We start from the raw sequence: 25,961 nt of genomic DNA on the forward strand, positions 1-25,961 counted from the left end.
ACATCCCGTAACTCCAAAATGAACACACATCTAGTACAGATTTCCCAGTGTTACTAGCAAATTATCTTCTATTCTTCTTTTGGTAATTTTCAGGCCCTGACATGTGGCCACTAAACCTGACTCAGTGTTACTGGGCTTGAGACAGGGTGACTGCAAGTGTAAACTCAAATTTCAAGCTAGTTAATCAAATTGTTTGGTTCAACAGCCCTATTTGTTATCCAGACTTGTCTGTCTTTCCTAAACGCAAACATTCTTTGTGCTATCAGTTTGTTAAACCATTTATTACAGGATAAAGCATTCCAACACTATCAAGTACTCAACCAAATATTACAGTTTTTCCAATGTAATTACAAACTGTCATGCCTGGATAACCCAACTGCTTAAGGACATTCTAGCCCAGTGATTCTGCTGATGTCTAACACTAAGTGACCCACAGCGTAGATGCAGCTAAATATTATCAGTATTAGATGCAGTTAAGTTTGGGCTTATTTAATTTTTGTGATAGCCTCAGGGCCTTCATTAAGATTACAAATTCAACCAAGTTCACAGTGTTATAAAACTTTAAATTCTTGGGAAGTATTTTCAAACTAATCAAAGTTCCTTTGGTAAGAAACCTGAATATTGAAATGTGATACTTTTGAAGTGACATTTACAAAATGGTGTAAACCTAGGCAAACTCATAAAACAAATTAAAGCTGAGAAGAGCAGAGGCAAATCAGGGAATTAATGCAATAGATGTAAACATTTATTGGGCAATATTCACTAGAAGCCAAATAGTACATTTTTACCTATTCCATATTCAGTTTCAGAGGTGACAATTTCCTTTGCTTTCCTGTTAAAAAGTAATAGTCCTTGATGGTCTGAACTATAAATGCTAAGGTGTGCATTAAATTTATGTGTTTACCTTTTGTGTGTGTTTGGAGTGTTAGCTACTTAAAGGAACACCACATTATACTTTTTATAATTTTTGTTGTATTATTACTTTTCCCTAAATGTATCTCTTGAAAGTTTCAATTTCCATAGAATGATTTTTCTTAATGGGAGCTGTGTCTCTGCTAGGGGAGTCACAGATTTTTACAAACCCAAAATGGACAAAAAGGGATCTGCCTTGACTCTAATACATAAAAATGCTTTGGTGATCCATTATATTAATATTATTACTCCTAGGAGGTGGATTTTGTGATCCTTTCCATTATTTTCATTTACAGCCTTACCTGGTTCCCCTTTCTAAGAAAGACATTTACTAGAAAGAGAATTCAGCACTTTGGGAGGCTGAGGGCAGGAGGATTGCTTAAGCCCAGGAGTTCAAGACCAGCCTGGGCAACATAGTGAGACCTCGTCTCTACAAAAAATTTAAAAATTAGCCAAGCATCATAGCACATCCATCTAGTCCCAGCTACTCAGGAGGCTGGAGTGGGAGAATCACTTGAGGCCAGGAGTTTGAGGTTACAGTGAACTAAGATCATGCCACTACACTCCAGCCTGGGTGACAGAGCAAGAACCTGTCTCAAAATAAATAAATAAATAAATAAAAGTGACAGATGATATGACCACAGTATTTGCTGAGAGGTAAAGCAATAACTGCATTACAGCTCCTATGAAATGTTTAAGGAAGAAACTAATATTATTGATTATGTCCTAAGACCAGGTATTGTAAAGAGTACTTCCACTTAACATTATCTTACATAATGTAATGTCCTATTTATTTTTGTGTTATTTTCTTTCTTTCTCATCCTAACTCTGTCAGAAAGAAATTCCTCTAACGGCTTACTTTTTCCATTCTCTGTACAAGGTTCTGCAATTCTGTGATTTGACTGTGCTTTTCTTCAAGTTTTTCAGTGACTTGATTCAGGTTTTCAACCCGTTGTTTTAATTTCTGTTCTTCTTCGAGCTTGTTAACCTTTGATCAGAAAAACAGTCGTCAAACTCTTGTTTTGATTAAACCTATGCGTATAGTATGTCCCTCCATGGTTTTCTAATCATCACAAAAATTAAGAATTAACACTTGTTTAGAATTACTCTTTTGATTTTGGAGTTTCCTTCAAAATAAACCTGATAGACTACAACACTAAATCAGTAGAGAATTAATAACTTGTAAATATTCTTCCTAGAATGTTTACATTTGTTACCATAAAACATACTTCCTGAACTGGTGTAAGAAAGAGAGAGATGAATTTAAGAAAAGCAAAAGTTTTGACTCTTCCACAACAAAAATTATCCAAAACAAAAAAAAAAAAATCTTTTATGTTCAACTCAGAAATGTTTTCTTTTCAATCAGAAAGCATCAGAAAAGCAAAATAATTCTGTGCAGTGTGTCATGGGGTTACTTCAGAGGCATGGAGCAGAGTCGTGCTGAAAGACCCCAGAGAAGAGAAGTCTCCAGTCCCATAGGTCACACTGGGAGTGTCAACAGGCTGCCTAATTGCTGTGTGTATATTCAACAGAACTCGGAGATTTCACAGTGAAAAGTAAAAGTGTCTGACTTCCCCTGAAAACACCAGGTGGACCTTCCTGCCAGGCCACTCCAGGCTGGGGCTGCAGCCCCCATTACGGGGACACGTGCATCCTGCCCCCCGAAGGCCTCACCGCTCCACAGTGCACCCCTCCATCCACCCTGCCCCTTCGCTTCTCTCACTTTTGTTTCTCATCTCCACCTGCCTGCAGGCGAGTTTTCGACCATCTCCACCACCTGAAGCGTGAGACGGTGTCACGGTGGGAAATCCCTTGGGAACTTGCCTGAGGCCTGAGCTGGCAGAGACCCAGGTGCCCCACCTTGGCATAAATCAACTTCCCCATTAGCTATTTTACATTTTGAATTTCAGCAAACACACACACACACACACATTCTTTTTTTTCTTCTCCAGTTCTATAATAGATTTTTCAGACAGAGTTTTATCTGTCCTAGTATACATACTTCAGATTTTAAAACAAACAAAAAACATGTATGTATGTGTATATGTTTTTTTAACTTATATATGTTTTAAAGATATATAAAATACGTATTTTTGTATTTTAATATGTATATTCACACATAGATACATGTTTTTGTTTGTTTTGTTTTTATTACTTTTTTAATCTGGAGAATATATTCCAGTACCAAAACAATTTTGAAACCATTTGTTTAATCCAACTCTTTTATCAGAGACAAGGTAACCCAAGTGCAGAGAGGTAGAATGACTCAGTGTGGGTCATCCAGTGAGTCAAGGGCAAAACCGGAAGAGGAGTCAGCGGCCAGGCTCAGCAGGGCCAGCCCTGATTCCCAGGCAGGGCCACCCTGCCTCCCTCCACGTGTGCTCACAGGGGCTCTGGGCAAGAGTGGCAACAACACAGCAGCTCTGCAACCTCTGGGTGTCCGGCTAAGTGTGGGGGACAGGAGTACAGGAAGGGGGCACTCAGCACATAAAAGTCACTTGACCATTGCTTGTTTCATATCTAACTCCTCCAAAAAAAGGGACTTGAACGGCTCCAGCTCCAAGTAGGGGTTAGTGGGGGCTAGTTCTCCAATAGACAAGCTATGAGTTTGGTACCTGGAGTAAGTGTTTACTGTCTTCATGCTTTTTTCTCACTTCTTCAGATTGTGTTTGGTAGTTTTCAAATAATCTCTGGGCCACGTTTCTCAGAGCCGCTGCTCCTGCTTCTCTGGAAGCTTCCAGCTAGAACAGAAGGTCACTATGCATGTTTTGACATTTACAGCAAAAAGGGTTAAAGACAGAACAGTTTGACGGGCAATGGAAAACACAGAGGCTGAACTGTACCATCCGGTTACCCTCCTAAGCAATGGATAGGAGAAAAGACACTTTTATCTGGTAAGAGGAAAATGTAAAATGAGAGACCCCCTACTTAGAGGGACTGTCAACAGGGCCAGATTTGCCCTGGCCAAGCCAGACCAGAGCTGGCAGGCAGCAATGCCCTGCAGCTATAGACCTCGCCCTTCAAAGAATTCCTAGGTACCCTATCAGTTTAAGCACTTATTTGCAAGGCTTTTATCCTTACTGGCCACAACAGTACTAAAAGGTGCATGCTCCTGAAATAGGGACAAGGTTACAGTATTAAGAGCAATGAAGCTAAAAGGTCATGAATCTTTTAAGGATTTAATCTAAAGATAATCAAGGATAGCTGCAGAGATTTACCTACCAAGAGATTCATTGTAGGACTGCATGCAAAATAAACCCCAAAAAAGAAAATCTAAAGCATTCAACAAGAAAGTAATTAAACAAATAATGAGACATTTGACTATGAAGGTGATACTATTTCTCAAATATGTAAACACTTTAAAATTTATTGTGGTAAAAACACTTAATATGAGATTTACTCTCAACAAATTTGTGAGTTAATTATAGGGGCAATGTCATACAACAGATCTCTAGAACTTAATGCATCTTGCATGATTGAAATTTTATAACCATTGAATTTTTGTAAGTTTTTTGAATAACAAAAGTAGTCTCCAAAATAAAACAGTGAGATTCAATTTGTGAAATACAAAAATGCTTTTCTGTATTTGTGAGCACACATGTGGACCCATCAGTGGTGTGGATGTCTCTCCACTTTTACAGACACATGAATGCTAACAATCTATCCTGTTAGCTCAAAGGCTCAAAATACAAAATCTGAAATTTCTCCTAATAGTCATACCTTGATTTTCAATACTTCATTCTCTTTGTTCATTTCTAAGAGCTGTAGGTCTTTTCCTTTCATCTCTTTCATAAGCAGATCCAAACTGCAACAAGAAGGATCCATTTCAGGATCAGAGCCGTTCTGAATGTTTCCATAGCGCTGAAATGGAAGCATGAAAATCTCAGACCTGACTATTCTCTTCCTCTATGGACTTCGACAACAATAATTATCACTCAGTATTACATACATTAAAGAGGATTCAGGTTAGCACAAATAAAAGAAATCTTTTGAAATATTAATGGAGAATTCTAGGTGAGGCAGCTAGCCTCTATATTTGCTCAAATTTTAACAGATTCTTATAGTAAAAGAGGTAAAACTACATCTTTTATGCCTTTCATATTTCCTACAGTTTCAAATATACTGTTAAGTGCTTCTTAGGAGATATATAATATCCACAGGCCAGATTTTTTTAAAATTTAAGTTGTAGACATAAATATATTTTAGTTACATCGCATTACAGACTAATATTAATATAATCAGATCTAATAGTTACAATACATAATATTTAATGTTCAATGATGCTTCATTGTAATCACCTCAAATTAAAGTCCCAAACAGAAATATCAGAACTGAGTGTTACTGCCTTTATAACACTGTAAATTTCAGCTCACTGAAAATACACTTGGAGCATCAATCTCAATTGGAATCATGGACACGCGGAGGTGGAAAAGAAATTAGAAACATCTAACTTAGCCCATCAATTTTACAGATACAGAAAGTATCGATTGTCCCCCATTTGCTCTTTCTGCTCTTTCAACATATTTCAAGGCAGACAGAGAAATTATTACCCAATTACACACAGACCCTACAATTATAATAACAACTTCTATTTGTTAAGCACCTATTATGTGCCAGGACATCTTTTAGATGTAGCATATACACTCCTTTGTCTGAATACTCAAAACACTAGAAGGTACTATGCCCTTCTTTCAGATGAGAAAATTGAAGATGAGAGTTTAATATACCCAAGTTTAAACCTAGAATAACTGCCAGAACCAGAATTAATATTCAAATTTGTGTAACCACAAAGCCTATGTTCTTTCTGACTACATTTATAGAAATAAAAAACACAAAGAAAGTAGTGCACACAGATAATATCCTCCCTCATCATAACTCTGCCATGGCTTTGTTTTTTATAGTCCAGACCTGGGTGCATACTCTCACTCTCCACATGCAGAGTAGGAATTATTTTCTTTTTTAATTTGTAAAAGAACATTTGACAGAAAGACTGTCTTGTAGAAGGCAGATTATCAGCAGTGGTAGGTAGCTACAAAGTTCACAAATCAATGTTTTTCAAACCATAATGTGCATGCGACTGACTTGGTTAAAAATGCGGGTTCTGAATCAGGAGCCCCGGAGGCTGTATTTCTAACAAACTCCTGGGGCTGAGGAGCTGCTGAGACCATAGACCAGACTTGAGAGCAGCAAGGCCCTAGATCATTACAGCGAAATCTTTACAGATATTTGGATGCTCGGCTCATCTGCTGACCTTCTGTGGTTTGAGGTGGTGGAGGTGGACACATGGCGACACGATGTCATCTCCATTCCTAGGGAGCTACTCCTGCCAAGGCCACCAATAACCTCCACATTATTATAGCCAATGGTCAGGCCTCAATTCTGGACAGCATGTGGCAGTGTGGTCCCTCTCCACTTTCTGAAAGCCTTTCCTCACTCACCTTCAGTGGCTCCGTTTCCTCCTGCTTTTTGTCCTAATCCACTAGCTTCTCTTCTCAGCTTCCTGGGATGGCTCTTCTTTCTCCCAACATCTAGGAAACCTCAGGACTCAGTCCTTAGATCTTCTCTCATGTCTATCTATACTCACTTGCTTGGGAATCTCTTCCAGTTTCAGAACTTTAAAAACAATCCCTATGCCCCAAATCTCTATCCAGTAGCCTGGACCTTCCAGCCCAGATCTCGGCCCTCAACTCCAGAATCATACGTCCAGGCGCTTACTAGAAACCTCCACGTGGAGGTCTAACAGACAACTCAGCATAGTCAAAACTTAATTTTTGACCTTCCTCATCATTTCCAAACATGACATTTTTTTTCTAGTTTCAAAGCCCTTAATTTAAGAAAGTAACTGAAGCAAACTGTGTTAGCTTAGGAGGCTGAGGATGAGGGTGATGTTTACGTTTCATACCTGTGTTCTGGTGTACTCTGTGGCCACCGTGTACAGTGGACAACACTAATGAGGTGCAGTTGCTCAGGTGTGGTTTAAGCTGGAATAACCCAGATGAGGCTAAGTGCAGATTGCTCGACTGTAAGTATATAAGGCTGGTCTTGGGGAAGGGATTGCATTTAAGTTTATTGACTATCTGACAAGATCCTCACTCAGCTCAGGTCTGAAAGCTTCGAATGAGTGTCCAGGTGAGCCTAAAAGCTCATATCTTTGTCTGTCATTGGAAATATTACCGTCATGTATCTTGGTTGGGCTTACATCATCCTATATACTTTAGATAAGTTGGCCTCATTTAATATATTAAAGTAAGGTCTGGTCATTCTGATTGATCCTACTAATGACATTTGTGGTTAAACATTTCACATATATGGCCACTAACGTCTCTAGATACATATGAAATATTTTACCATTCATCATTCAAAGCTTCAAAGAATGTAATAATTAACCAAAAAAGTTACTTAGATAAAATCTCTATAGCTTTATGCTAATTTTCTGAAGGAATCAAAGTAGTAAATTTTGATAAATTTATTACCTTTACATCTAGTTTGTGATTTATACTGTTACGTCCTACTTCATCTTTAAACATTTGATTTCGGATCTTTTCCAGAGTAGTTCGAATCTAGAAGAGAAAAAAAATTATTTTTTTCAAAGGCATTTAATGCCAAATGCTTTTTTCTCAATGTCAGCTATAGGGTACCTGATATTTCTATAAAGTACATATATATTGATTTCAGATTTTAATAACTTCCATCAACCTAACTAGCACTTAGGCTTATATTGTCTAGATTGCCAAAGATAAGCATTTTGTCTTTATAACTTTCTCAGACAAACATAAAATATAATAACCTAAGTGAATATTATCCTACAAAATAGTTATTATTTAGTAATTAATACTTAATACCATTTAGTTCTATTTTGTCTATCTAGTAATTTAGTACTAATTTACTGTTTAGTAATTACTATAAAACAATTACTATCTAGTAGTCACTACAAAATAATTACTATCTAGTAATTACTACGAAATAATTACTATCTAGTAATTACTACAAAATAATTACTATTAAGCAATTACTACAGAATAATTACTAAGAGATCATACAAATTTATGCATGAAATATAAGCCCCATGGCTTGATAGCCTCTGGAATTGCAAGACACTCAAAGATGATTTAATTAATTGATCCAAACATGTTATGAACTTTGCCGGAATTTATCTATCCATTCTAAGAAACAATAAGAGTATATATTCATACTTTTGTCGGCCGTTATCACCTTGGATTCTCATACGACCTCACGTGTTTAATGAAGTAACATGCCAACATGTAGTCTCTGGCAATCGCTACCCTGAACTGTGAAAAGGAACAAGGCAGGGAGACGCACAAACCCAGCAGGAAACATAAACATCTACTTGGGAACGCCATCGACACTCACGAAACAACTGGGAAACATTATAAAACAGTAGGAAATCCAGTGGTGAACAGTGTGGGACAAATTAAATGCTGATAGGTGTTCAGAACCCTCCTGGCCTATTATTCAATTTTACTGAGTGAAGAAAATCATTTTACTCCTGGTGTAGGAACAGTTTCATATCCTCCAGAGAAATCACGACATAGGTGTTTACATTTCAGCTACCAGCACTGTCCTTGGCCAAATTAAGTTTGTTCCTTTTTATATGTTCTATGGAGAGGGAAACAGAGCCCACCAATCCATACCCCCAGAATTTATCTTTAAAAAATCATCTCATGCTAATAATTTCCAGGACTCACGTACCTTTTTCACATATTCAGTTTCTTCAATAATGTGAGCGGATGCAGAATCATACAAGGCAGAATTATCTTCTGTCTTACCCCGTGGGGGAATTTCTGTGGTCACTGTCACTGTTGTCATTGTGAATTCTGGCTTTAGGAAAACATCAATCAGCTAAGCAAAACACACCATTTTGATTATATGGTTTATAAACTGGATGAAATTTTATCACTGTAATCAACTATAGTAGAAAAATTATAAGCCATTGGTATCTGTGTATATTCATAAATAAAAATTTTAATATAAAAGCAACACTATCTGGATTAATTAATAATTTAAAAATTAAATAATCGAAGAAAGAAAAATGTAAAATTTCTCTTTTTATTCTGCATCATCTTAGACTATAAAACCCCAAGAATAGGGGCCAGATTTTATTTATCTTTATATCCTAGCACACTGTAAATACTTAACAAATTTCTGTGGAACTAACATAATACAATTATAAGAAAATTGTGTGTTGTGTATGTATCTTTATACATACTCCATAAGGCTATTTACTGAAGAACTAACTAATGCTAATGCTAATGCTCAAACCTTGGTCTTTTTGAAACCAAGTTCAGGCATGTTTCCCTCCCATTATGGCTGACTTCCTTAGAGAGAAACAACAACAATAAAATATTTAATATCTAGCAAGGACCTATGCTGCTAAAAGACACAAAGAATTTTCATATTTGCTGGCATCACTTTGAAATAAGATAGCTTCTAGGGATACCACAAAGTCCTGCATTTATCCTTTAATCTTCAATGAAATTGACTGAGCATGCCAAGAATTTTCCATTTTATTATAAATCCTCCTAAACAGCAGCTATGGCTTTATTTGTTTCAGCTGAAGTTCATTTGGCAGCAGCAACTCTCCAAGTGTGCTTTTGTAAAATGTGACTGGGAGTATGTATCTTACTGGGTCTTCAGGGTCCTCTGAAGTCTCTTCCAGGATTAAGGTCTTGGTGCAAAACATTGAAATGCTCACAGTAAAAGAAACATCCATCCAGACAATATGCAACATGCTTGAATGTCAGAGGAGGGTGGGCAGGTCAGGGTAGAGGTCAGCAAACCACAGCCTGGGAACCAAATCATGCTTTCTGCCTGTTTGTACAGCCTATGAGCTAAGAATGGTTCTTATATTTTTGAATAGTTAAAAAAAATTAGAAGAAGAATGACATTTCATGACACATGACAATTACATGAATTTCAAATTTAATATCCATAAAAAATGGTTGAAAAAAATCAAAGAATAACAGTTCATGACATATGAAAGTTACATGAAGTTCAAAGTTAGTGGCCCATAAATGAAGTTTTACTGTAACATAATCACGGCCATTCATTTACATGGCGTCTATGCTGCTTTGGCACTCCAACAGCACAGTGGAGTGGATGTGACAGAGAAAGAATGTGGCAAGCAAAGCCTAAGATATTTCCTATCTGGCCCTTTCCAGAGCCCTGATCCCTGAGTTAGGGCATGGCAGGGAATGGCAGCAGGACCAGTGGGAAACTAGAGAGAAAACAACCAATCTGGCCTGGGTTGGATTTTCTCCTCTAGTTCAATCCCTCTCCGTCTACAGTCTTTCTTGCTTGATTTACTTTCGTCTTTTCTTTTTAGTATGTTATGCATTGTGTGCATGAACAAATGCTAAGAAGCATTTTATCACAGGAATGAATCACTCTTTAGAATGCACCCCACTGCAATCTCCAAAAGTCTTTCCTAATTTGAATATCACATTGATCTTCACATCGTATGTCCTAAAATATACTCTCATATGTGCCTTTTATTCTTAAAATCAAGGAATTCTGCTTCTTAATCACTGATATTTCTGAAAACATCCCACCTTTTCCACTCACTGGTTGGGCCATCTTCAACGAGTTACATAAAATCTTAGCCTTAACTTAGATATCTGTAAAATAGGGGTGAAAACACCTAGACATATGAAAATGAGTTGTTTTTAAATGCCTGGTTGCAGAAGGCTCTCCATGGACAGTCCCTGCCCACAGTGTTGCTCCTGTTACTTTATATCATTAATAACCACAGAAGACAAGCAGACGATAACAGAGCAGGTTGTCCGCATCTGGCTGGCTGCAAAGCTTTACATCCAAGTCTACCCATATGAAATTAAATTCCACTTCTCTCTTCGGTTCAGAAAACTTTCATGCCCGCAGTCCTTGATTGGTATGAAGAAACCCAAGTGGAAAGAAAGCCAGAAGTCCAAATTGCCATATGGCATTGCCATCCTGAGGAAAATCCATGTTAGCATTTTATTTCAGCCAGAAGTAGATTAAGCAGATAAAATTTTCAAAATAAAACACAATCAGTTAATTAAAGGAAGGAGAGACTTTGATTTGTTTTATGCTAGAATGGATTGAAGACAGCTTACAAGTGGCATCGTGCCAAGAGGAGTTATTTCCTCGATTAAGGCTTTTCAAATAGGGCTCCCAGGGAGGGGCGAGGTGTCGCACAGACAAAGCTCTGTCACCTCAACTTCAACCAAAGCAGCTCTGCTTTGTTCTGCGCACACACTGAATTTTTCCATGAGCCTTTCTGTGAAGAAAGAGGGCTCTACAGCTAAAAAGTTTAGATGCAGACTGCCTGGTTTCATGGCCTCATTCTGCCACTCAGTAGCTGTGTGACCTTGGGCAAGTTTCTTAACCTCTCTGTGCCTCAATTTCCTTAATATCAAAATGTGAATAATAATAATTATTAACAATAGTAATCAACGTGGGGTTATTTGTGAGTTGATATTTATCAAACAGTTATAACAGTACAGATAGCATATAATAAATGATTTGTGCCTGTTTGTCAAATGAGTAAATGAAATATGAAACCACGATCCACAATTAAGGCTCACAAGCAGTTAGGGTGGTTTTGTTTCTTGCAGGAAAGAACCAGGTAATATGTTAAATAAATAATCTGCAGACTGATCTGGAAAATTTGTTTGTGGGAATTTTAAGACTTAGTAAATCTGTGCTACTGATCCTTTATTGCTAATGCATCAATAATTCATCAACTTCCCCAACCAATAATGCCAACATCTAATGAATAGTTTACCATCTACAAAGCAGTGCACACACATCACTGTGAATTGTAATCCTTGTGATAAACCAACACATCACTGGGCACCCAAGATAATGCTCTTTCATGACATGAGAACAGTTGAAGTATTACAAAATAAACACATATAGGATCTGTTATGGGTTGCATTGTGTCTCCCCTCCAAATTCATATGTTGAAGTCCTAACCCCCGGTGTCGCAGAATGGGACCTTATTTGGAAATAAGATTGTTGCAAGTGTAACAGTTAAGTAAAGATGACGTCATGCTGCAGTAGGGTGGAAGCCAATATGACTGATAATCCTTATAAAAAGGCGAAATTGGGAGCGAGGTGAGCATACAGGGAGAAGGCCATGTGAAGACAAAGGCAGAGATCTAGTGATGCTTCTACATGCCAAGGGACACCAAAGATTGCCAGCAACCCACCAGAAGCTGGGGGAGAAGCATGAAACAGATTCTCTCTCGCAGCCCTCGGACGCAACCAACCCTGCAGACACCTTGATCTCAATTTCGAGCCTCCAAAACTGTAAGACAATCAACTTCTACGTTCAAGCCCCTCCACATGTGGTATGTTGTTACAGCAGCCCTAGGAAACGAATACAGACACTGTTCCTATTCCAGAGACTATAACAAAGGTGTTTCCTTTCCTTACCCTTGATTCACTGATTCACATAGTAAATATTTATTGAACATCACTGTGTTAGGAGCCATGGCGCCAGGGGTGAGCCAGACTCTGCTTTCACAGGACTTTCAATACAGAGGACAAGACAGACATTGAACAAATAAATAAATATACAGGGAATGTAATGGGAGGTGGTGAGCCGCGTGCAGAAGAGCAGATCAGGGCAAGGGGGTCTGTTCTGCATGAGTGGCTGGGGAAGCTGATCTGAGGAGGCAGCGTTTGAGCCAAAGACTTGAAGAAAAAGAGGTGCAAACTGTGTGGCTACTTGGGGGGAAGAGGGCTCAGGCAAAGGGGAAAGCAAGGGCAGAGGCTGGCATTTGCCCGGAGCAGTGTTCTAAGAGCAGCGTGGTATGCGGGGCAGCCTGCCATTCTCTTTTCTTTTCTTTTCTTTTCTATTCTTTTCTCTTTTTTTTAAGCAGATTGGAACGTGTTGAGACTTCCCATTTGCCTAACTAAAGAGTTGTCTCCTTAGCCACATTACAACAGGTCTAGCCCTGGCTGGCATGGCTCCCCGAAGGCTGAAGCAGACAATCTGCGAAGCTGTCGGGTTCTGCAAGGCGTAAGCAACTGACTCCAGGTCACCCTGGTTGAGTGCACAGAGGTGTTCTCAGCTCACTGCTGCAGGGTGCAGATTGAAAAGCACCGTTGTCGATGTCCAGCATGGTTTGGCTATCTAGTGTTTGAATCTTTCTCCTATTAATAGATACACAGAAGTGCCATCTGTGTGAGGTCTTGAAGGAAAGGTCCCTTGCTTTGTTTGTCCTCTCTCCCCAAGCTGGAGCACAGAGACATCCCTTAGACACAGCCAGCGAGTGCTAACCCCGGAAATGCAACTCGGGAACTGGGCATCTGGCTTGTTGGAGCTGGAGGCGGTGAAAACCCAGTTATTATCCAGGGAAGGAAAGGAGTCTGGCACAGAGTGGTGCGTTGTGTCCAGTGGTAGGAATGTCAGTGGTGGGTACCTAGTGGCCAGTGGCCATGCCAGAAGGACCCTAGCCTAGTCTTCCTACAGCCCGAGCTTGCTACGGTACTAACGCATGGGATCCTCCCGGGTTCCAAACTTAGTTTTCCAATATTCCCATCAAGTCTAGTAGCTGCCCTACATCCTCCCAGTAAATTCTTTTTCTGCTAAATTGGTCAAAGTCAATTACTCTAGTTTGCAACCAAGAGCCCTGCTTGGTTTTAGTAGAGTTTCTGAGTTTTCCATTTTTAGTTTCTCGGTTCTAAGCTAACAATATTGTTTCTTCAATTTTGGTCACCATTATATACAGCTTAGATATTAGAAACTGAAAAAGTAAGTTACAACAAAAATGCCACAAGGATAATTAGGTTATATGGGGGGAAAAGCTAACATCTCTCCAAGCCCTTGAAGAGTCTAACCGTGTCCTGAATATAAACTAGCACACCTGTTCTGCAGCTACATTACACAGCACAATGGTGACATCCAGTGTCAGCTGGCTAAATCTCAGGTGACTATGCAGTTTACCTGAAAATGATGCACAGTATACCAAAGACATGCATGTTAACACTATGCTCACGTTCTATTTTAAAGTAATAATCTAAGATCTTTATTATTCAACTATGTGCTCATTTGTATATGCATATATATTTCTATTATAACCAGGACTATAGGAAACTCTTAGATATGAGATAAAAGCTATTTATTTTGGGAAACAAAAGGATTGAAATATTGGTGCAAACACAATGCATAAATATATACTGTTGACAAAGCACTATGCCATTTAACAAAAAAATTTCCATATATTATCAAAATTAATTATTATGACACTGTGGTATAATTACTATCATCAGCATATATATAAATCACAATTAGACGCAGAGAAGGATGTATAAGTTGACCTCATCACCTGAATCCAGATAAATTAGCCCCAAATTCAGATGTCTTTGTAATGAAATAGTCTATCCTTATAGTTCACTGGCATAATTTGAAACTTTGAAAAGCAGCTGAAGGTTTCAGCCAATTTTCAGCAACTAACCTGCAAAGAGCTGCAAATCTCATGAATTCCTTCCCACCTGGAGAAGAGTGAGAAGGAAGGACCAGGGTCTGTTGAGTGACCATCATATCAGGAAGGGCATGCTGTCTGTAACACTTCTCTCCTATGCCCTGAGACGTTGGTATCATTATTCCCATTTTACAAATGAAGGAACAAGGCTCAACAAGATTGAGCAAAGACAGCTAGTTAATAGTGGTCATGGGATCTCAACCCATGAGTTCACTAGCTCCTTCCCTGAGGCTGCTACCTCTTTCCAGCCTACTACTTTGCCTCATTCATTCGTTGAATGAATTTCTAAGCCTCATTTCTTAGGCCCAAAATAGTTTAGGAATCAAGATTTTCCAAAGTCACTAAGTAACAGCCAAGGGTCTCCTGATGCGAGATCCCAGGTGTTTCCTTCAGGAGCGTGAGCAGATGCTGTTATCTCAGTAGAGTTATTCCATGAGCAGAGGCAGTATGGCTTCATGGCTTAAAAGCAAGGGATCTGGACTCAGTTGTGCTGCCTACAGGACTCTGCTCCACTTCCTTATCAGCTGGGAGGCCTTGGAAAATTATTGAAACCCCCAGGACTCAGCTTCCTCAACTGAAAAATTCAGATGAGAATGTTAGGTTTCTCAGAGTTACATGAGGATTAAACAAGATAATGGGTGAAAAGTGCTTAACGGTGTATCTGACACAATGTGCATTAAATGAATATTAAATAATTACATTTATATTCACAACTTATGGTGGACATTGGCTTTCAGGACATCATTTGAAAGTGTCAATGCCTAAGCTCAGTTGTCCCTCACTATGCCACCTTCACCTTATCAGCCAATTAATTATTCCTTCTGCTTTGAATTTCTCCATTAACAAATTGGCCCAAAAGCCAGTTATTACTTGCCTGTGAAGAAAATATGAAAAGAAACCAATGTCAATGACATACATCGCAGTCACTTGTAACATTTACCTGGTGCCCTTTTAGAAAATTTCATCAGTGGCTCTATAATATATTTTGTGAGTAAACAGCTCAGGAATTTACAAAAATATCTATAGCCTTCTAAACTCATCCTAGAGTATTTTACCTTCAACATAATTTACTTCATTTTAAAGTAAATTTTTTATCTTCCAGAAGAGGGTAAAAAAACAAAAAAACAACACCAAGTGCTGGTGAGGATGTGGAACAGCTGGAACTCCTGTCTGTTGCAAATGCAATGCAAAATGTGCAGCCACTTTCGACAACAGTTTGGCAGTTTCCTGCATGGTTAAGCACATACCGTACAGCCCAGAAATCCCACTTCCTTGGTATTTATCCAAGTGAAATGAAAATTTATGTACCATAAAAACCTGCACACAAATGTTTGTAATTGTCGAACACTGGAAACAATTCAAATATTCCCCAACAGGTGAGCGCTACTTGGCAGTAGAAAGGAATGAATGATACACACAACAACATAGATGCATCTGGAATGTATCATGCTGACTGAAAACAGCCAAGTTCAACTGGCTATATACTCTCTGATTCCATCTATTTGGCATTTTAGAAAAGTCAGAACTATAGAGACCAGAAACAGATCAGTAGTTACTTGGTACTGGGAGTTGGGAGAGAGGTTGACTACAAAAGGGACAAAGGGGACTTTGGGGGGAGGATGTTCTATATCTTGATGGTGATGGTGGTTCCATGACTTTAACTGTTTGCCAGAACTTACAGTACTCCACACTAAAAAAAGGGTGAATTTGTATATTTGTATTTAAAAAGTAGTAATCCAGAAGTATCCTAGAAAAACCAAAGTACAATTAAGATTTCAAAATCTAAGAACCTTCCGAACTAACTGGAAGCCACAATTAACTGGATTCATTTTCCTTCACTCAAATTATTGACCTGAAAAAAGTCTAAATGGTAAAAAATAGCAATGGAATTAGGATTGTTAAAAAGCAGGCAACTGGACTGCTGATACGTAGATAGGTAGGTAGAACTGTTGATGCTACAAGAATAGTCAATAAAACCTGACGCTCAGTACGATGAAAAAAATTGATGGCTAGATCTTCTCAATGTTAAGTTTTTCATTCATTGATATTTTTCCCCTAGATTATTGGCATCCATGCTACAAGCTTAGTTGGAATTTAATTTGCATGAAATTGATACTTAGCTATTTTAGGTTTAACATTTTATAATATTAAACCCAGAACACATGACCCTAAATTCTTCCCCAACCTAAACAAAAGAGAAAATTGATGGAGGGGTCACTGATGTGGTTCCTAATCTATGGTCTTGGGTGCCCTGGAGGACTCCAATGTTGTATAAATTCCAAGAGGACAGGAATGTGTCTTATCTACACAGGGCTGTAACACCTTGTGTCTCCAACACAGAACACAGTGTCCTGTGCAGCAGGCACTCAATAAATATTGGTTCAATAAATAAATGCATGATTAAGCCCACAAATTTACAGACGCACCAAATATTTTCTAAAACTGAATGTATACACACACACACACACACACACATTTGTACACGCCTATGTAAATGACTGTTTTTGTGCTTAGTAAAGTGAAATTCATTTAAACGTGTTATTAAATTCATAGTAAAATTTTGCCATTATGAAATGTTTTCAATCAATAAAGGGCCATATAATTTTGATGTAAATATCTCAGTTCAAAAGATTTGAAACTACTACCTTAAAAGACTTTCACAGTCCTTCATATCTTCAATTCTTTCCTTTGTTACTTATTATTCCACACAAATACACACCTCATTTTTCAGCTTTGGATAAATCTAGCTTATACTTTATACTTTTTAGCTGTGGCCGAAATTCCAATTACAACTCATGTCCACCGTAGAGCACATTTTAAATAAATAAGCTAACAAATAACATGCCTATTTTTAATTCACAGAATAGCATCTGCGTTTATTTCAAAATTTTCTTTCTAGTTGGAATAGGAGATCAATTTATTTTGGAAATAACAAAGGGTAAGAATCATCTTATGACTTTTGGCTCAATCCTAGGAAGTATAACCTGTTTTCGTTTTTTCTGCAAACAGTTGAGGAGCCACACAGGGACTCTTTCCTGCCTTAGGCACAAACGCCTGTCAGGGGCCTTCACTCTCAAACCCTGCGTGCAGGGGGGAGGGGGAGGGGACAGCCCAGCAGCAGCTGAACAAAGGAACCAATTGTGTCTGCCAGGGTACCTGACACTCCTGCCCAGCTCAAGTTTCTGGAAAACCAGACTTCTGTAGAGCTGAATATTTAATAGCATTAGGCAAAATCAAAAGGACAGATTAGCTTTTCCTTATTGCACATGCAGAATAATTCATTTTGTATTTTGACCCTTCATCTAGTCTATATACACCAAGAATAAAAGAAGTTTGATTCCTAAAGTAAATCAACTATGATATAATGGGGAACAGACACAGCTTCAGTCATGTTCAGGGCTTGTTGCTTGTTCTGATCCCTATAGTCAATTTTTTTTCTTTTCCTTTCGAAAAAGGCTGAAAATTTGCAGCTATGTCACCATCCAATCTAAAAAACTACACTTGCACTGTCCTGTCCTCTTCATTTAATGAGGTAGTATTGCTCCCTGAAGGCTGCCTGGGGAGGGCTCTATGACTTCAGCCCTAAAATCCCAGGATGGCCACTCAACAGAAATAGTAGAACTGTCAGCAATGGGCTGTTCTCCTTTTGCTACACCTGCAGCTACAGGAGCCGGCGAATGAATGGAGGGTGAGAAAACCACCTTCATGCATCTTTGTTTATAAAAATTGGGTGCGCAGCGCCCTGTCAAGCCGCCACGCTGGAATCAACAGGTGACAGCGTCGTCCGGAAGGCTTTACTCCATGGCCCCTGAAATCAGCAAGTGGAAATCGCGGGGACCCCTGGTAATGGGATCGCATAACAACCACCTAAATAAAAAAGCAACACTTTCTCTTCCCAGGGAAAAAGAAACTTCTCACCCAGGGAATCCGAGCCCAGAACAGAGGTTTATGGGGAGGAGTCTCCTTTCCATCAAAGACCCTTACGCAGGAAATGTCCTTGCTGCCGTGAGCACCACTGGGGAAACCCGCTCCAAGGGCACGTGGACACCCACCCAGCTGGCGAGGGTGACCCGGCGCGCGCCGGGGGCACTGGGCCCGCGGGTCCCCAGGCTCGCCTACCTGGGGGAGCGCTGAGCCCGCGCGGGTCCGGGCGCTGCTCCTTCCCGGGGCGCTCCGGCCTCGGGGCGACGGCAGGCTCCCGGGGCGGTGCCGCTGTCGCCGCCGCTGTCGCCGCCGCCCGCAGGTCTGGCTCCGCCCCGTGGGGCGCGCCCCGGCCAGAGTCCGGCTCTGCGGAGACTTCAGGGCGGGGACCCGGCTCGTGCTGGGCCGGGACGCGCCCGCCCAAGGCACAGGCTCCGAGCAGGGGCCCGGCGGGCTCTCAGTGGAGCGCTGCCATACCGGGGTTTCATGCTGCTGCTTTTCAAGAAGTTTCTGTCGGCACCCTAAGTTCATAAACTTTTGTTTTGGATGTTTTTAATAACACTTTTATTTTGGAATAATTTTAGACTTACAAAAAAGTTCTACAGATAGTACAGAGAGTTCTCTATAGCCCTTTCAGCAGGTGTCCCCTAAGGCCCACACCTGACACAGTCGTGGCACATTTTTCAAAACTAAGACATTTCCATTGATCTGTTACTATTAACTACACTCCGGGCTTTATGCAGATGGCACCAGTTTTTCACTACTGCTTTCTGTTCCAGGATCCCAGCAGGGACACCACACCGCCCTGTCATATCTCCCTGGTCTCTTTCTGGTATGTGACAATTTTTTTGTCTTTTCTTAACTTTGACAGCTTTAGGGAATTTTAGTGAAGTGTTGTGATGAGGTAAAGTTTGGTGGATGCCCCTCACTTGGTTTTGTCCAATATTCTCATGATTCGACGGTGGTTATGGGTTTGGGTGGAGGAAGGTTATGGGTTTGGCAGCAGTGAAGTGTCCTTCTCGTAACACCCTCCCAGGGAGTACTTGGCAGCAATATGATGGATGCTGACCTCGTTCCCTTAGTTGAAGTAGCATCTGCCAGGTTTCTCTTCTGCAAAGTTACTATTTTTCTCTTTCCATATTCTCTTTGTTGAATGGCAGTCAGTCAATTAAACTTCACCCCTAGAGGTGGGAGCATCTTCATATGATTATTTGGAATTAATCTGCAAGGAAGATTTGTTCCGACTCTGCCATTTATTTATCTATTCAATCATTTATTTATATCAGTATGGACTCATGTATATTTATTTTGTACTTTGGACTATAATTCAATAGTATATTATTTAGTTAGTTGTTTAAATTGTTCTAGCTTTGACCACTGGGACCTCTTTCAGGTTGGTTCCTGTGTCCCTTTGAAAGTTCATGAACTTTTAGGATGGCAGGTTAAAAAAAAATTATTTCCTCCATCCGTCTCACATTTAACAGATTTGGAAAACTGCAGCCCAAATCCTTCAGTATCCAGGGGATTTTCAGAATCTTCCTGGGAACCCCACAATTACTGATTCCCATCACAGTTGGAGGGAAATGTTATGTCTTTTTTTCCCCTAACAGATTAACTTGTGGATTGCGACCCACTTGGAGGAGTGAAAGTTGATGGTTCTTAGGTAATTTTTTTGTTGTTAACTAATCCCTGTGGTTCTATTAAATAGATGTATGAATATTTACAAACAAATCATGTTCCAGAGATACCCTGGATGTTTATTACTAGTTTAAACATTGACGATATCCAGCTGTTGAGGAGCATTTGTGACATTGCTTGGGTTTGCTCATATTTGCGTTTGCAAGTTGGTTCCATAAAAAACACATTTCCTCTTTCTGAGCTTGGCTCTTGCTCAGTATTGATGCTGCTCTGCTTTCTGAGACCCTTCCACCTCTTTCCTGACTTAACCCTTCTTGGAGGGCGAAATCTACTTTTCCATTAGCCCAGGTTGTGTCAGGTGAACACAGGAGGGATGGCCCAGGGAGTACTCCAATACCACAGAGCTAACTGATTTTCTATCTTTCAATTATTTTTGGCTAAGTTACTAAAAATCATAAGAGTTAAAGGAAAACATTTCATACTTAAGTCCCACCATATCTGCTATGGGCTAAATGTTTGTGTTCCCCCACCCCAATTCATATGTTGAAGCCCTAGTCCCCATCGTAATCGTGACAGTGTTGTTGGGACATAATTAGGTCATGAATAGGTTTTAGGGCCTTTATAAGAAGAGGCAGGAGATCTCTCTGTCATGTGACGACACAGTGAGAGAGCAGCCATCTGCAAACCAGGAAGAGGGTCCTCATCAGACCCCCCATCTGTGGGCACCTTGATCTTGGACTACCCACTCTCTGGAAGTATGAAAAATAAGTGGTTGTTGTTTAAGCCAGTTTAGTACCAATCTGTGGTATTTTGTTATAGCAGCCAGAACTAGACAACATCCCAGAAGACACTGACAAGATCAGAGGTAAAGGTGAGAGTTTGTATCCTTTTGCGGGGGGGGGGGGGGGGGGGGGGAGACTTTAATTGACAGTAATAATTCTAATCAGTATGAAATGGTGACTGTATTTCATAGTTCTGCAAATGTACTCCTGTTCTAATTAGGAGCACAAGGCCCCTTTATCCATCTTCAAAACCAGCAGCGTATCTCTGACTGTCCCTCTTTCACTTATAAGGACTCGTGATTACATTGAGCCCAGCTGGGATAATCCAGGGTAATCTCCCCATCTCAAAATCCTCACCCTGATCACATCTGCAATAATTAGGCTGTGTTGTTAAATATTTCATTTTTGAAGGTACAATATCAAGAAGGTTTTGCAAAATTATAAAGGAGGCTTGCTCCCATCTCCTCTGTGGTGATGCCTCTGCCTGCCCTTCCCTCCCGTCCTCTCACCTTCCCCCAACACTCCCATAATGCCACCCCGAGGAGATCCTGGTATTGAACAGTTTTCCAAGTTATTCTCTCTCCTCTATAGCTACACCCTTCCTTGGCTTTCTGGGACTTTCTGGAAGAAAAAGAGAATGCAAATGTGAAAGTTACAGCATTGATCTTAACAAAACTTAATTCTATGGGCCCCTGGATTCCCGCAGACTGAGCTCTGAGCTTGCATTCCAATTGCTAGGGAAAGTTCAGTGCATCCAAATGTCTCCTGCAAGCTTGGGACAGCAATCCATTTCCTTTATGCCCATTGGAGTTCTAAGTGTTAGGGTCCATTTTTAACAATTGTAAATTTCAATGAGTTTGCACTTTAAATGAGTAGGTTGCACATATGCACATGAAAATAGCTATCAATACGATTACATAATAAGCTAAAATATTCACAAACAACAAATCATCACTAAGTAGTAGTAGACCTAATAAGTGCTAGAAGACTAACAGAGTGTTGACTTTAGTTGGTATCTTAGGGAAGGCCATAAGAGGAGGTAGGATTGGAGGTGGGCTTTGAGTTTAATTACTATGTTATTCTGAGAAAGCATGGGAGCCTTTCAAGGTCAAACACAGCCAAAAGCACAGCAGCAGGTAAATGTTCAGGCAGACTGGGAAGCTACCAAGTAGATCAACCCAGCTGGACCACAGGGCACTAATGGGAGGTAAAGCAGGGAGGTGCAAGGAAACCTGGGTAACAGACAAGAGATCCAGGAAATAGCGTTTTCTTGTCTATCTCTACTAAGAGGGGAAGGGAAAAAAATCATCGTAGGAACTGAAACTCTGGTTGTTGCTACGAGTTCATTAGCAAAACACTTAGCAAATACCTGTGAACAATATATGAGTATCTACTTGTATACACAAGTCTGTCTACACACGTGAATTTTTTTCTAAGACTCCTTTCACATAATGGATACAGAAACCATGACATCACCAAGAGTGATATTCAGAATATGTACCTATTGTTCGAGCTGTGACACCAACCAATCAGAAAAGCTGCCAGCCATAATAGACAACTAGCAGGGATGAGCCCATGAGAATCTGCTAAATGTCAGCCCTGGACATCATTATTAAACACTATTACTGCTCTGCTCCCTTAACAAAACTAGACGTCATTTCAGAAATGCCCCTTCAAAGCACCCAATTAGGTACATTCCTTTAGAGTTAGTAAGTTCTGATTTCTGCAGGCTTTCTTTCTGTTCGTGAGCTTGGTTCACTCCACCTTAGCTGGAGTAATTCAAAAACAACAACAACAACAACACTTCCCTCTGCCCTTGGAGCCCTTCCCCACAAATGAAGAACTCATAGAGAAAGGTGGAAGAAGGCATGAGAGTTGAGATGTTCATTCTAAATACTTCATCCAATTAGCAAGAGCCTCCCAACTAGTGCTTCTGCTTCCACTCATGCCCAGGAACATAAATACAATCAGATCACGGCACAAGGGTTCCCCATTTCTCTCCAATGAAAGTCAAAGTTCTTGAATGATCCACAAAGACCTAGTCCCTACCCACTCTCTGATCTTGCCTCCTCCCTGACACCGGCCCCTGGCAAGCTCCTGCCTTGTACTCTTTGCGTTGGTTGTTTGCTCTGCTTGGAATACTCTTCAGGTACCTGCATGCTCAACTCCCCAATTTTAAGTTTTTGCTCAAATGCCACCTTCTCGCTGCTGAGTCCCCTGACCACCCTACTTAATACTGCAGGCCTCTTTCCACTGCACCCCTGATCTGATTTTCTTTTTGATTTTTACAAAGCACTTACCACCCTCTAACACACTAGGGTAATTTCCTTAGGTGTTTGTTTATATTCTATCCTCCCTCCCTTTGTGTTCACTGATAAATCGTAAGCAATATCTGGCATATAAGATATGCTTAATAATATTTGTTGAATGAATTAATTTGTGAGATTGGAATAACAGAGGAGCAGGTTTTAGAGGAAAGATGAGTGTATTGTTTTGAAACTTTTATGTCTAAAATGCCTATTAGATATCCAATTGGAAAGCAGTAACAATTACATAATTGAATGCCTGACTCTAGAGTTCAAAACTGGATATAAATATATAGAGAAATCATTAAACGTATAAGAAAAATATAGAATGGATAAAATACTCTAGGGAATGAGCGTAGATGGACAATATTTAGAGGGAGATGTAGCAAAGACTGAGAAAAACAGCCAGTAAATCTGAAGAAAAAGTATTTATGTAGCTCTGAAGTCATGTAGTTCTTTTAAATTTCATGAGGCCATTAAAATAGCAGGATTCAACCAGAAAACCAATTAACTAATTAATTAATATTAATTAATTAATCGAATATAATTAACTAATTAACTAATTGATTAATATGACTAGTACATAACTAAAGCTTATACATGTATACTTTCATGATGATAAACTGTGAAATAATAATTTATAAAACTAAAAAAGGAAGCTATTTAGGACAGTTCAAACAGGTGATTCAGCTTAAAATCTAGCAAGAAAGCTAATCCCCATCTAATCCCTATCCTGTTCCTAAATGCAGATAGTGACCCAAGGTCACAGTTATACTTACTAGTGAATAAGTGTCACTTTTGTGTGCACACAATTTGCACGTATGGCGTCAAGCCGTCACAGATGCCGGGGGAGCAGCATTCCAGGTGGCTTCAGAAGCAGAAGCAGGCACCAGGGCCTCAAGCGCCCACAGCTGCCCCTGAAATTCTCCCTGGGTCTCCCCTCCCCCTCCTGTCCTGCATCACTGATTCTCTCTGAGCTTCAGACTCGCTGACACCCCTCTGAGTTAGGACACACTGCTCCCCTCTCTACAACCTTAAAGAGACTTGAAAGGAGTGATACTTACTTAAAAACTTAGCTTAACCAAATAACTATTACTTTGGAGAGAATTGTTCTGAAGGCCAAGATAAAATATAGTTCTAACAGAGGTAAAAGTAGAATGTCCTGCGTTTTAAGGTGTGGCGAGATGCTCACGGAGTTCTGGAATCTGTTTCTGATCATTGCTTCCCAGGGTCCTTCCTGGCCTTTACAGCCTGACACTATTTTTTACCTATTTTCTTCTCTCTGCTCTTCCAGGGCCCCTCAAGCTTTGCTGTAGCTCTTGGTTCACTAGAAGGAAAAAGAAGATGCAGTACCCCCTCAGTGCTCTCTGGACTTCTGGTCTTGTAGTGAGATGTTACCCCATCTCTCCAGAGAAGTCCTAGGGGGTCTGCTGTGCTGAGGCCCAGGCCCTCATTGTCCCCTCTCTGCCTGGGTCTGTGTGCTGAGCAGCTGGTCTGTGCCATGTTCCCCACGTTCTTCCTCCAGGAATCAGGGCACCTTCATTTGATGTTCTGAGCTCCGATCTCAGATGGTCCAAGTGACAGACATCCAAATGACTTTGTCTTCATCTTGGGCTCTTTGGAAGGAATCACCTTTCTTTCCCAGGCAGAGGAAGCATCCCAGCCCCGCCCATTTCCAGCCTCTAGGATCTCTTTGGATCCTCTCAGCAAATTACTTTTCCAGGCTACAGAAAATCTCCTGTTCTTGGATTGCTGCAGAACAGAGATTACTGCTAAGCCGTATGTCAAGACAACGAACTCCTTTCCACAGAGTCCCTAAGATTCACTCCAATATTTAAGGAAATCATTCTCTGGGCTTTGGCAATAGCAAACTGATTTAAATAAGCCTTGAGTACAATATTGATATAATTTGTACTAAAAGCAGAGGGGTAGATATTTTTCCACAGTGTCCATATGCATCTTTGCTTTCAATAATACAGTTTAACATCCTGACTTGTACAATCATATAAATATGCTTTCAGAACTGAAACGAGAATAAAAGGATGTGTTCATTTACACTTCACATTCTTCCAAAAATAACTCGAGGCAGAATATTATAAATATTCCCAATTACCTTAATAGTTGGAAGCATGTAACATTTACTAAGAACCGAGAATTTAAAGTGAGCTAAATATCGGAGAGAAATTAGCTCAGAGAAGGGCTCCAAGTATTCAAACATTGATTTTTCACTGCAAAGAAATACTGTTCCTTTCCTTACAAAATTAATTAAGCTCTGTGTTAATTAATCACTACGCCTCTATAATGAGAGGCTGCCAATCACCCTGTCAGATTGTTTATGCTGAAATCCTAGCCTAACGTTCATCTAGTTAATGATCTAAGTTAAATTTAACCCGTGCCTCAGGACCTCAGACATGATTCCAAATCACAACAGTGATCATAACTTTAGAATCCTGTTGTGCCTCTTTCCTTCTCCATTAAAGTAGCCAAGACCCAGGACTTGCTGAGGTCCTGGCCTGGGAATAGCCCACAGCTCATACTTAGCTGAACCTTCTAGGAATATGAAAATAGAGCTCACGTACAGAAAGACTGTGCATATTTCCTTATCTGTCTTATACAGTTATACATTTGATAAAGAGTTTCTTTTCTACTGTCAACTATAAAATTACCAAATTATTTGATACCTTTCTAACTAAAAAGTTTCAAAATTGGGATAAATATGCCATCAACACAATAAAATATGAACGATGGTTTTGATTATAGTGCTGAGTTTATTTTTTTACCCAAGAACTTAAGAATTTTGGCCTATTACCATTCAGTGATTTTTCTTCTCTTTTACTATCTATGGCATCTATAGCCATTCAAAACACATTTCTTAAATAATAAGACTTGAAAGTCTAAATTACTCCTTGATT

At 39.8% G+C, this 25,961-nt stretch overlaps 1 protein-coding gene across 2 annotated transcripts in view; it reads right to left on the reverse strand.

Annotated features, from left to right (window-relative positions):
* The window catches only part of CCDC68 (coiled-coil domain containing 68), a 38,786-nt gene extending 20,223 nt beyond the window's left edge, over positions 1–18,563 (reverse strand). The window contains exons 1-6 of one of the 2 annotated variants that reach the window (XM_045527334.1): positions 18,522–18,563; positions 8,623–8,747; positions 7,386–7,472; positions 4,633–4,773; positions 3,528–3,653; positions 1,772–1,900 (exon numbers count right to left, since the gene is read on the reverse strand). In XM_045527334.1, coding sequence (XP_045383290.1) covers positions 1,772–1,900; positions 3,528–3,653; positions 4,633–4,773; positions 7,386–7,472; positions 8,623–8,739 — 600 coding nt within the window. In that variant the 5' untranslated portion in view covers positions 8,740–8,747; positions 18,522–18,563. Of the gene's footprint in view, positions 1–1,771; positions 1,901–3,527; positions 3,654–4,632; positions 4,774–7,385; positions 7,473–8,622; positions 8,752–18,103; positions 18,264–18,521 lie in introns of those variants that run through there. The other variant, XM_045527333.1, reaches the window with a different exon arrangement.
* Positions 18,564–25,961: the final 7,398 nt, after the last annotated feature.

This window comes from Lemur catta, chromosome 16 (assembly GCF_020740605.2).
Source record: "Lemur catta isolate mLemCat1 chromosome 16, mLemCat1.pri, whole genome shotgun sequence".
NCBI classification, from domain to species: domain Eukaryota; kingdom Metazoa; phylum Chordata; class Mammalia; order Primates; family Lemuridae; genus Lemur; species Lemur catta.